General features: G+C 38.6%; 1 protein-coding gene across 1 annotated transcript; it reads left to right on the top strand.

Annotated features, from left to right (window-relative positions):
• The first annotated feature begins 2,799 nt into the window (after positions 1–2,799).
• Positions 2,800–7,477, top strand: LOC149661477 (suppressor of cytokine signaling 3-like). The gene is made up of 2 exons (XM_089843017.1): positions 2,800–3,511; positions 3,847–7,477. The coding sequence occupies exon 2, from the start codon at positions 3,977–3,979 to the stop codon at positions 4,922–4,924; it is 948 nt and encodes a 315-aa protein (XP_089699143.1). The 5' UTR covers positions 2,800–3,511; positions 3,847–3,976; the 3' UTR covers positions 4,925–7,477.
• Positions 7,478–13,370: the final 5,893 nt, after the last annotated feature.

The raw sequence follows: 13,370 nt of genomic DNA, 5'->3' as shown, positions 1-13,370 counted from the left end.
AATTTTATTTTAGGGTATGTTTAAAATAGACTCAGATGGTTTGACAAGATCGGGAGAACCCGACAAACAGTATAGTGTAACGAAAGAATATCTAAACCGAGATCTCAGAATTATTCCAATGGGGAAAGTTTTTCATTTTGTAACTTAAGGGGTATTTGCTGAAATGTCATGGAATTATTGGAAAAACCGCTCGCGTCGAGCGAGTAACACGCTTTGGGGATCCACTACTGGCTTGTTTCCCTTGTTTATAGCGCTTCACTGGTATATGTTTCGGTGGCACGCGAGCTAGGGGTTGAAATTTAAAAAGAAAATTCTTATTTTTTGGTTCGTCGAACACTATGGGATATAAAAAGAAATCCCGCGGTTTATTTTGGAAATGAAATCTTTCGTCATTACTGTTTTCAGTCTGAGAACTCGGAACTCCTGGGGAAAAAAAAAAGAGTTTAAACTTGTAATGACGTAAACTTGGAATTATTCCTAATCGCGAATGACTCGAGGATAGAGAGAGAGGTAACTTGAAATTAAACCTTATGATGTATCGGCGCGAGCAACACCGTTATAACAGGGTTCGTACAAAACCTGGAAAACCGGGGAGATTTGGTAAATGGGGGAAAAGGTCAGGGATGTAAAGTTTAACCTTAAAATGGTCAAGGATGTAAAGTTTAACCTTAATAGACCAATTCGAATATTACATGCAGAGAAAAAAACTTCCAGGGGCAAGCCGCCATTCTGAATAATTTCTCTCCCGCCAGGAGACATCGCTAGAGGCATGATCGGGCTTGCTAGCCTCTAACACGCAGTGAGCTTGGGCTGCCCTCTAGTGGTGTTTCGTGGCGGGAGAGAAATTATTCAGAATGGCGGCTTGCCCCTGGAAGTTTGTTTCTCTGCATGTAATATTCGAATTGGTCTATATGGTCAGGGATGTAAAGTTTAACCTTAAAATGGTCAGGGATGTAAAGTTTAACCTTAAAATGGTCAGGGATAAGGGGGAAAAGGTCAGGGATTTTAAATATAAAAATTTCGTCCGAACCCTGTACAAGCATTAACCAATCCCTTTATTTATCCATTACGTAATGTAGCGGGTTGGGAGGACACTTCGATAACTGTCCTAAGCCCTAATTAAATGGGTCTCAAAAAAAAAGAAGTTACGTCATTAAAATGAAACGTCATCATTAAAAATTCAGGATATGCCAGTCGCCTGATTCCAGCTTGCGTTACGTAAAAATGGAAATTAATTTTTTTTTTTAATTTCTTTTACCGCTTTTGTGGGTGTAATCTTTTAAAATATATAATTCTGAGTCACTGTTGAAACTAGTAGAAAGGTTTCTTTACCTATTTCGTGATAATTTAATCACATTTGATTTCGTCACACGGCGTTCCCTCCTCTGTGTCTCAAGTTCGAGCAATTCTATGGAAACATACGATGGTTTTTTCTACCTACATACACTACCTTTTTCCAAACATATCATTGACTAATCAAAATACTGGGGAAAATTTTTATCATCACGCCATCCATCCATTTTTTTTTTGTTCCCGTCTCTTTATATATTTACTTATAAACGTTAATTATTTGATGTAAATAAGCAAGCGCCTTTTATAGTTTTAATTTAATAATTGTAAATAAAAAAAAAATGCGTTTTATCTCGCTTGAATTTACAAATATTGCTGGTATGGAACCCTTTTTTGAGGTAAACAAAAGGGTTAGACAACCTTCACCCCTCGTATCGGGGTATAAAAAGGGGGAAGAGGAGTTGATCCATTGTCGTCACAGCTATAGTAGCAGCTTGTGCCGTGATGCGCGTGATCGAGTGGGCTATGTCACAGTGCACTCTCTCAGCGCAGGCGTCGAAAAGCGAGATGGAAGGCAGAGTTTTGCCCCCCTCCGCATACTTCCCTTCTTAGATTCGTCAAAACAGCCTGTTTTAATTTAAGAGTTAATAATTGTTTACTTCTATTTAATGAACTTCGTTTTTCAAAGAGGAACGACACATTTTAGCCGGAAAAAAAAATATTTTAGATGAGGAAATGAAAATTCATTATATTCTCCGCTTTCTCTGACCTCTTGGAATTTCATTACAAATACATTTATCAAACATTCTTTTGTTATTACAATTAAGCTAGTTTCCTTCTTTGAAATCAAAATATTCACTTTTCCAAGTTTAATTCAACAAAATTAGGAATTCTCGGAGATCTCAAATGTATTTATAGTGAAAACTTTGCCTTGAAAGTTATTCCATGTAAATTCGAGGTCACGTGATGTTTAATATAATACCAGAATAATCTCAATGGTTTCGAAGAATTTATTAGGTTCTATTATAATCTGAAATGTAAGATTAATTAATAAACCTGGCTTTGCGCGCTTTGTTGCAAATGCATTTGCTCCGAGGGCTTTCGCGTTTGTGTGTGCTACCTTATCTCTGAACCTCGGTGCTCGGAGGGTCGAACACTTTTACAGGCGTAGAGAGGAAATTTATAATGGACTTTTTAATTTAATAAAACAGTAAAGTTAGGTGTGCCACAATTAAGTTTTAAATTTTAATCAACACGTTTTACGGAGTACGAAATTATTAATGAAAGTCAGACTTCATTAAAAATTAATTTATGCAACCAAAACTCTAGGTAGAGAATGACCTAAAAGATGAGACCCTCTTCCGTACTCTGTTCTCCCACACTCTTCCTAAGCCTAATTGAAATTGTTTTCCAATATCATATAGCCTAAACCATTGTTATTATTCGATTTCTAGAATTTCACAATCTCCCGCCTTTTTTTTTAGTTTTTCTTTTTTTTTTTTCAAAATTCATAATCAATTCTATCGATTCAACATTTCCCGGGAATATCTGAAAATAGCTTGTTATTTTAGGTATAAAGTAGGTCTAACTTTGGACGTGTGACTGAAGCGGTCTCGCGTTCGATCGAAATATCCCTATTTTCGCGGGTAAATTTTTCTAGCCAATGAAAAGAGAGTGTCGAGTTAGGCGTGGTGCGAGTTGATTCTGAGCGAATCGGGCGACAGTCAGATTTCGGTCGAGTCGAGTGTACGTTTGTCTGTACGGCGTGTACGCGATCTCTCTCTGCTTTCGCGCGTCTTTTTCCTGGAAGAGGCGAGGGCAAAAACTGAACTGAGTGAGGAGAACGATTTCTAGGTAACGAGCGCGGTTTCTGGCTGGCTCTAGCTTCCAGTTGTTAGATACGGAGGCCTCGTCGTCACTCTGGCTAGAAACGGAACGATGGCAAAACGTAGCTAAATATCGCTTTTGGATGTCATTTCCCTCCGGATTTCGATCCGTTAACTCGTGGTGCGAATATCATCCTTTGAAATAATATACTTCGAGCTTATATTCGGACATTTTAGTCCTAGAACGGGCTTCATTGATCTAAGAATAAATCGCGGAACGGTTTGTTTTCGTGACGTCCGAGGCTTAACTTCGCTTAAGACCACTCTGTGGATTTGAAGTGAATCGATTCGATTGTAGCGGAGTTTATGGGAATATTAGCTCCGTGTCGAATACGGTGAGTTTTTAAGAAAATTTCACTATCTATTTTATTAAGCCCCTTTTCCTAGAGATTTCTTTTACGATAGAAGATAATTTTGAAAGCGTAGGATAGTAATTTTTCGGCCCATGTTCCACGCATGGCACGGCTAATTTCCCCCTCATGGGTTTTCCCAATAATATCCTTATATTTTTATCTAGTTTAAATTTACTCCGCGCACCATCTTATCAGTATTAATTTAAATTAGATTATTCCATTATGGGAATTCCACGCGATGGGTTCATTGTTTTCTGGCTTTGGAGAGCGTATTTTGATTTTGTTCCTTTTTTTGTCCTTCCATTGGATTTTTGCAGACTGCTGCATGGATATTTCTTAGACGATTGTCTTTGAGTCATGTTTCGGAAAGAAATCTGAAACGCTATAAGCGCGATATTGACAAAAAGAGAGCGTGTAAATATATCGGGCGCGTCGCGTGGCATAGCCATGCTAACTAGAGTTCCGCTGGCTTTCGACTTGTCTTTGATCTCCACCGGGTCGGGTGCTTTGCCGGCTGCCCCGACAACGCCGGAAGTGGTCCTCTTCGTCACTTGCCCCTGCATCGGAGGCGGTGGCGGCGGGGTCATTTTGCATCAGGCTACCACGACCCCGGTGACGGCGCCGAGTGACCCCTTTGACTCTTTTTCTTCAACGACGACGCGAGTGGCCAACTCGTGCTACCTCGGGGCGCACTCCCCCCACAACCCCACGAATTTATCTCCGTCGACCACGCTTTCGAATCCGCGTTGGTGCTTCCCGGACCCCAATTGCGCCTCGGCGCCCAGCACGCCGACCCCGGCGTCCCTTTCGGGCAAGGGTTCGGCGCCCCCTTGCTTTCCGACTCCAGCCACGTCCTCCTACTCTAACGACTTTGAACGGTTGCGAGGGACCCAAAGTGCTCTGAAAACGTGCGGCTTCTACTACGAAGGCATAACGTGGCAAAGGGCTTCCGAATTGTTACGGGGCGCTTCCGTCGGAACGTTTTTGGTGCGCGAAAGCGCCGACCCCAGGCACTTGTACTCCTTGTCCGTGCAAACTGACCGCGGACCGACTAGCGTGAGAATCCATTACGCCGCCGGTCGTTTTAGACTGGATTGCGAGGACAACTTAATCTGCTCTATGCCTACGTTCGATTGCGTCCTAAAATTGGTCGAACATTACGTCCGTTTAAGCCAAACCGCGAAAGGAAAATCGTGCGTCTGGTTAGACGGTTCCGGCAAAAGAGACCTCAGGGTACGATTGTACAGGCCATTGTATCGTCGCGTGCCCAGCCTTCAACACGCCTGCCGAACCGCGGCGCGCACCCTAATCAACAAGAAAGGACTGACCGAAGATGACTTGGACTTACCTTCGGTCGTCAAAAACTACCTAAAAGAATACCCTTACTGGCTATGACGCGTTAAAGACGCTTAGGATTAACTGTTACATCTCGTCCCCCCCCCCCCATGTATACTTACATTTTATCCATCGAAAACTATACTTTAGTTTTTCTAAAGCGGCGCGGACTAATCGTCTTTAACTATTAAAAAAAAACCAATCAATAAATTAATTAATTGTGTTGCTAGACGCGACTCCGTGAGTGGGATTTGTATGATTAACAAAAACCGAATCAGCTTAAAACTGCCTTTGGATGAAACGTCAGACAGAAAGATATATTTAGAAAAAATAATTTATTATTTAACCCCTTTGATGAGAGAAAAATAAAACCCACAGCAGAGAGAGAGAGAGAGAGAGAGAGAGAGAGAGGCGCATGGACCCTTTTTTTTTTTTTTTTTTTTTTTTTTTGCTTAAAAATTTAACCCCAAGGCATAGCATAATTATTAATTTTTAATTTCTTCATTAAATTTTTAAATTACGCTATAATATTAGCAAAATAAACTCACTCGGAAATTTAGGGATAACAATTTACATATTTATATTTTAAAACTGTACTTAGGATCCGTTAAAGACCCCGAAAAAAATTTGCATAACCTTTTTTTTTTTTTTTTTTTTTAATGACCTTATTCAACAAATTTTTAAAATGATCGACTTTATATTTTAATCTTTAAAAAAAACAACCCTACGATTGAAAGTTAGAAGAAGTCATAAGCGGATATAAGATTTTTCTTAGTAATGATTATCGTAAACCAGTTTTCCGATATATAATTTATTTTTTATTATTTTTTTCTAGAGAATTTAGAACTTTTTCGAGTCTAATTAGAATTTCTCGGTACAGCGTGTATTTAATTGGGGCTACGCGATAGAACTGAACTAAACTCCGCCTTGAATATTTCTTCTTTCCCTCCCCGCAAGTTTTTAAAACCAAAACCTTTTTTTTTTCTCCGTAAAATTTCCTAGTAAAAACGAAACGACACGACCAAAAAATTTTTTTCTTTCCTCAAAATTTCCTATGAATGACTATTCATGCCTATTTTGAAAAAAAAAAAAAAAAACCAAAACGGCTTCTTGGGTTTTACTAAAGCCTCATACGTCAGTTGGCCTTCGTTTAAAATGGAACAAGGATTTTTAGTTTTATTTGAGCTATACGCTTTGCCCTCCTGCGCCGCCTCCCATGAATTGTTACGAATTTTGACGTCGACGATTTTTATACTGCTGTACTCGTACTTGTACTAGCACTTGTACCAAAAAATTCCGTGAAAAATCTGGTTGACGTAAAATTCGTAATTTTTTTGTTTTTTTCTGAGCGAAAAACGCCACGCGAAATTGTTTAAATAAACGTGATGGAAAAGATTGTTTTCGCAAAAGTCACGGATATTTATTAGTTTGGAAGTAATTTAGCGAAAATTGTTTTGACTCGCGCGGAAAATGTAGCGAAAATTGTTTTTACTCGCTCGGAAAATATAGCGAAAATAATTTTGAATCGCGCGAAAAATGTTGCGAAAATAATTTTGACTCGCGCGGAAAATGTAGCGAAAATAATTTTGATTCGCGTGGAAAATGTAGCGAAAATAATTTTGACTCGCGGAAAACGTAGTGGGAATTATTTTACCGCAAACCTAATAGGATTTTATTATATTTTTTTCGTTATAACCCTAAAATACGAACTGATAAAAGAAAGCGATTTTTCTCCGTTCCTAATATAGAAAAATATAAAAAAAATTTTTAGCTTTTTAACGTCGCGTTTATTTCATTCAATGCGCGAGAAAAAAACAGTTTTCCGCTAGTAGTAGTAGTGCGCGTTTTTCCATCAGAAATACAGAAAACAAAACATTTTCCATCAAAGGGAGTTAGGATAAAAAAATTAAATGAAATTGATTAAAGTGGGACCATGCGACTTAAAAATAAATAAAAAAACCGCAATTTAGAATAAAAGAAATATAAATATTAAATAAATAAATTAAGAAAGAAAAATCGCGTCGCGAATTTAAATTCGTATTTTTTTAATTTTTTTTTTTGTTATTATTATTATTATTATTATTATTATTATTATTATTAAATAATTGTTCCTATTGATGGATATCACACAAAAACACACACGCAAATGATAGAAAGATAAATAAGTAATTGTAACAAATTTACCAGTACCTGTTTTAACCTTTTTTTATTTTTCTACGAAATGAAATTAAAAATATCCGATGAAAATATCGCAAGATTTTTTTTAAATGTGTAAAAAAAAGAGAACTACCGCGAGTTTTTAAATGTATCAAATTAAATCAACAAAATATGTTCCTGTATATAACTTAAAGATAAAAACTTCGTTTACTGTAAATGAAACACAGTAAACAAAGTAAACAAACAAACAAAAATACACAGATGACTTTCTTGATAAAAATTTGTGAATCAAACTCTGATAAGTGGACTCGTAATAATCTCCCCCTAAGAAACTTATTTGGGGGAGATAGAAAAAAGTATATAACGGTGCCTTTTTCGTCCTGTTTGTCCGTCATTGATTATTACGTCTGTGATATTAAAAAAGTACACCAAATTATGTTGCCAAACGAAACAAAATCGTATATATATGTAAATATGCAAATATTTAATTTTAGTACGTAGGCTTATGGGGAAATTGAGCGGGTTTAAAGGCCGACTTCCAGCGAAAAGGGTTCTAGCGAACTGAAAACCGAGCATCGAGACTAACAATGAAGCGACCGTGCCGATTTTCGAAGCCCCGCAGTGGGGTAAAAGATGGAAGGGTTCTAGCTAACTGAAAGCCGTGCAATGTGGTTCCAGCGAACTGAAGATACGCAATAGTGAATTTCCTTCAGCGGAAAGCAAAAATTCGAGAGGAAATAAATTTAAAAGGATTTCTATTGTGTTAGAACCACATTGCACGGCTTTCAGTTAGCTAGAACCCTACCAACTTTTACCCCAGCGGGGTTTCGAAAATCGGCACGGTCGCTTCATTGTTAGTCTCGATGCTCGGTTTTCAGTTCGCTAGAACTCTTTTCGATGGAAGTCGGCCTTTAAGATTGAAGTATTTTACGGATGACCCCCTTTAAATTTAAGTTAATGAACTGAAAAACAATTCTAATTAGTTTAATTTAATTAAGAGTGCATCTCTAAAATACTCCAGTCATAACTTGTAAACTGTGAAGTGTGAACCATAGGGGAAATTGTTATAGAACTTTTTTCGCTCAAAATAGGCCATAGAACCACCCACTATACTTTTTTTGTGGAGCAAACACCCTATATAGATAACATATTTTGGTATGATAAAGAGTATATCAGTTAGGCCTTGTTAAATGTTTATATGAGAAGGGGATACTATCTTTTATCTATGAGTGGAATGTTCATTTAGTTATTCCTTCCAGTCTAAATATAAAAATTTGGTTGAAAAAGAACCAAATTTATGAAAGGGTGTGTCCTGGATCCTCTAATCTCGTCACTAGCGTGAGAAATTCGATGTGGTGAACGGGGTAATAAAAAGAAAAATGCGCGTTATTTTTGGGCTACGCAAATTTCTATTTCCAGACATTTGGGGGGGTTGCGTTGCGTGATCTCGTGCCTGGGTGTTTTATATTTTTTATCTTCTGTTTTTGAGTCGGCCACCCTCCAAATGTGACGTCACACGGAAAATTTGGGGGAAACTGGATGGAAGAGGAGATTCACTCTGTGAGATGTCAGGGAAGGAAGAAGTAAGGGTTAAGGCTTCCTCGAGGACTTCGTTCGGAGAAAAGACCTCGGTTAGGAACAGCCGCTGCTTTATTCCTGCGTTAACCATAGAATGGAGGGGAGTATAGTATGGTAGACAGGGACGGTTAGAGTGGAGGGTGGAAACTCTAGACCAATGGCGCTTCGCTTTCATCGCGCGAAGGGATCAAGCCCGTCGACATTTCCTGGAAAAGAGCGCGCGATTTTCTGGATGAGGCCGAAATGTTTCGTTTTTACCGAAGTATATGAGCTCGGAAGTTATGTAAAAAGGAACGTACCCTTCCACGCGCTAACAGTAATAGCGGCAATGAAAGAAGCCGCCTCTTCGATGTAAACAAAAGGAGGTGGGCAACCCTCAGTATCTTAGCGTACAAGGGGGTTGACCCATTGCCATCTCTGGGTACTCTCTGGACCCAAAACGCCTACAGCGCAGACGCCGGAAACAGATATACAAGGCAGAGTTATACAACGTTAGTTACATCGAAGAGACTCAGGGCCGGATTAAAGGGGGGGCCGAGGGGGTACTGGCTACTAGAACCCGGGCGCAAGGCTTGTTGGGGGCGTATTAAGTTAAACCATTCCCCCTTAGCAACATTTGCTGTTCCGTTTTTTTTTCCGACTTAAGGGGGCGCACACTATCTCGGCCCCCGGGGTGCAAAATTGCTTAATCCGGCCCTGAAGAGGCTTATTGCCGTTCTGTTAGGATTATATACATTGTCGTTTCAAAAGTCAATAAGAAAATTCCTAGGGCAACCAGGGAATTTGATAACTTCAGCCTAATCTACTTCGGAATTCAGTCGAGAGACAGCTAGCGTATCTCCGTGGCGTTTTCGCGCGTGCCTCGATAGTTTCATCCTAACTTTTGACAATTAATAATAGCCTGACAACCCTTATTTCTCCCTTCAGTTAGTCTCAGGTACCATTGACTAGTATATTTTTCACCCCAAATTCCACGAAACTTCGCGAAGCTAAACCCCCGATGTTCCAGCCAGCCCAGGATAGGCTTATGGCCCCGCTGACTTTTATGGGTTGTTTTTAACGTCAGCTTGACCGTAACAATATTGCTCCCTCGTCCAAACGCTGATCGAGAAGAACTCCACTAGAAAGATCAGTTACATTGTTTTCTTATTATGCCTTACTCCTTGGAACAACTTACTCTGTTTTGTTTTTTATTCGGTTAAGATTAATTTGTTTCGGGAAAAAAAGGTATTATTTTATTTGAAACGAAAAGAATATGTCCCATTTTTTGTAACAAAAACCTTTAGTGGGAGGAGAAATATTCCTTGAAGCTAAAGTAAAGAGGAAGAAAGGGGGTCGTCTTACTGGAAATCCGAATCTTGAGAATTCGGGGGGGGGGGGGGATTCAAAAATACAAGGAATAATAGGGGAAGGGAAGGAGTGAGGAAATGAAATGTCATTTCTCAGAAAAGAAATTAAACTTCTTATTTTTGTATTTCCTTTTTTTTTAATACTCAATTCATCTGAAACCATTTTTTTTAATAATAATGGAAAAAAAGCTAGTCATTATTTTTCAAAATAAACCAACGTAGGACATTATTTATCAGAGTTAATTTATAATAAGCCTCTTATATGAAATTTAAATCACGGAACTTCAATATTAATTAAAAATTAAGCTTCATTCATTTGATTTTACTGAAGAACTTGGAAGTAAACAACATTTCCGAATTTAAATCCTTTGCTAAAGGCTGTTTACTTCCGAGTTTTAAATCCTTCCGATCATGTTTTAATACGTAATGTGGGATGGGTCAGACATATACTGCTTTATTCCATCGACTATATTGCATTTTCCAGACTATCTATGTATGTTTAAAAAGCTAGGTTTGAATAACTTAATTTTGCTTGCATAAAAGAATGGGTTCGACCAACGGATAAGTTTTAACAAAAGTTCATAGGTAAACAAAAAGTGTAGGTACATCATTGAAGCTTCCTCGCGCCGTGTAATATGAGAACGCCACCCCCCCCCTTTATCTCTCAGAATAGTGTCGACCCCCTCCGCGTATGATTAAGTTGACGGTAGTACCAAGAATTAACGCTCGGATCGGCACAATAGATAGCTATTTTATATAGATCTTTGACCCCCCAAAACACCTCATCTATGATTGGTTAGTTCGTATAGACGTTGAGAGGAGGGACGCTTGCTTCTCATTTGACATGGGCATCTACATCCAAAGTCTGGGAACTGTGAACTAAGTACACTTTTAGTTTTTCATCTACGGACGTTTGCTTTTAAATAATCCAAGTGATTTGTCCCTCGATAAAAACTGGAATTTTTGAACCGAGCCACTCCTTTCACGTCTTCTCTCTTTTAACATCGGGGAGAGATTTTTTTTGTTAAATTATACGTTACGTTACGTTTAGGTTTAGCTCCATCATCATACCTGCATCAAATTTTTCCCTCCCTGAACCTTTTCTACCCTCTTCAGGGGCTCGTGAACTCTCCAATATTACGTAAGCATGGGATGGGCATTACATCGCCGCAACGTCCTGTAGTTTAGGATTGTGTGTATGCTTTTTTTAAAACTTTTTTATTTTTCATTATTCGTGTGGTGTAATCTGTTTGGAATTTTTCATTTTATTCGGCTCGCTGGCGTCTGGCGTTTTGTAATAGCATCACTGACCCGGGACTATGGATGGTATATCCAGCTATCCTTTTTGAAAAAGAAAAGGTATTTTATTGTTACGTAGAATTCGGTTCGGCCGAATTACATCCGAATTTGAAGCGAGTTTTTTTTATACGTGAAAGAATTTTCAAGGGATTCCGATGATGAAAATTATTTGCTTTCAGTTTTTTTAAGCCTATTTTGAATTTTTTTTAAAGTAGGCTTAGCTATGCATGGTTTACACGCAAGGAGGATTCATACCATTTGCACAAGGAGACAGGCAACTTAGAATGTAAAATAGCGGACGATTTTACGCTCTAAGTCGCTTGGTCTCCTTGTGTTAATGGTTGAAATCCTCCATGCCTGTAAACTATGTATTTTGAGTTCGTTCTCCTCGAAAGAAACGGAACAAAGCTCTGTACCTAGTTCTGACTCTTCTGAGTTATATTTGAGGATTTTCTTAGGCCTTAAAAGAGTAAAATTTGTGTTTTGAAGGGGTTAGAACAGGTCAATCCGTCAACTTCTCGGGAAATCGTAAGAACCGTTTTATCGGTTAGGTTTAAAAAGTACATTACTGACTGGGATATATGGGTAGTATGCTCTTAAAAGCATTTTTTTCTCTATCCAACGTGACTTGCCTATAATCGAGTCCCAAGAAAATGTCGAAGCGCGACGTGTCTCGTCGCTGCATCTTTTTTCCGGAAAATATCAGTAATAAAGTTTTTTTGCTTAAGGTTGCAGCTGGAAAGCAGATTTCTCCGAGCTCCATATTTCCGGGGGGACAGACAGTTTGTTGAAATTTAACTTTGCTCAAGCAACCTTGGGCCGGGTGAGGTATAGCAACTTTTCGACCTCTCGATCCATCCTCCGGAGATGGATCCGAGGAAGAGGTGGAAGGAGGAAGCCGACAACCGGCAGTTTATCGGGAGAAATTCGAGAGGAAAAAGATCCTCGCGGAAATATTCGTTGAAAAGCTTTTTCCTCGGAATTTGTTTTGCCATTTTTATCAACGGCACATCGCGAGCTAGCTCCCAAATCGGCAATTTCGATGTGAGGCACGTGCTAGAGTTTTTCCGCCTCAATCCTCATTACCTCTTTACTGTATTAACATTTATTGCAGTATCCTAAAGTAACACACATAAAAAGAGCCTATTTATTTTACCTTCATCTCATATTATCAATCCCATTCCCGTGCAGGATAGCAGTTCTTCCAAGAAATTAGTTAAAAACATTTTAACTTCATTTTTTAATTATTAATTTTAACAAAGACCCTCCCCCCCACCCTCGATATCTTCGGCGTATTTCCGAGAATTCTGATCCAATTAACTTATTTTTGGAAAGTTGTCTTTTACTTCTAAAAAAGAGGATTAGTTTTTAATGAGGTGACGTCGAAGTGAAATGAATTTTTTTTTTTAAAACAAATACCCGATCATATTTTAATATATCTCTACTTTACTTCGACAAAATAATGATTAGTCGAGTCTCAATTAGTCGGGAAGAGGTCACAGAACGAACGACGTTTGTAATTTGAGAAACTTTCACGATAAAAAAGTCTAGAATTATATTTCGAATTATCTCTCCGGATGTTGTTAATTTCCCAGCCGGATGAGATTAAGTTTGTCGTTCAGTTAAATTCGATAATTAAGACCCTTGAACTGGTATTGAGATGGTAAGGATATTTCATATGAATTTATTCGGATCTTACACGAATATTCAAATTGAAATTACAATATTCCACTAAACTACTTGTATTTAAAGTGTTTTAACTTTGGTTCCATTAGAGAATCGTAGGTTGAATTCGTTTGAATATATGCAATAGGGAGCTAACAGTTCTGACCCTGAAACGTCACACCCTTCTATCTCTTACTGGAGTTTCATCCCCCCTAACGGTTGGAAACAGTATTATGCACAAAAATGGAAACCATGAGGGCTATGTGACGTCAGACTATCTCTTCCCCCTAGCCGGTTGTTAGTTCCCTATAGAGCTTTCAGTTGGAGGAGGAGGTGAGTCTCGTGTCATAATTTACGCTGCCATATTGGTGGGTTTAAAGCGGCAATGAAGCTGAGACCACCCAATATGGCTACCAGAATAGCGGTAAGACTTGGGAGGGTGTGACGTACTACTATCT

Source organism: Phalangium opilio, unplaced genomic scaffold, assembly GCF_054372755.1.
Source record: "Phalangium opilio isolate 3A_F unplaced genomic scaffold, DU_Popi_V2 ptg000070l_1, whole genome shotgun sequence".
In the NCBI taxonomy this organism is placed as follows: domain Eukaryota; kingdom Metazoa; phylum Arthropoda; class Arachnida; order Opiliones; family Phalangiidae; genus Phalangium; species Phalangium opilio.
Note: the sequence above shows the minus strand (reverse complement) of the source record. Positions and strands in the feature narration are given on the sequence as shown.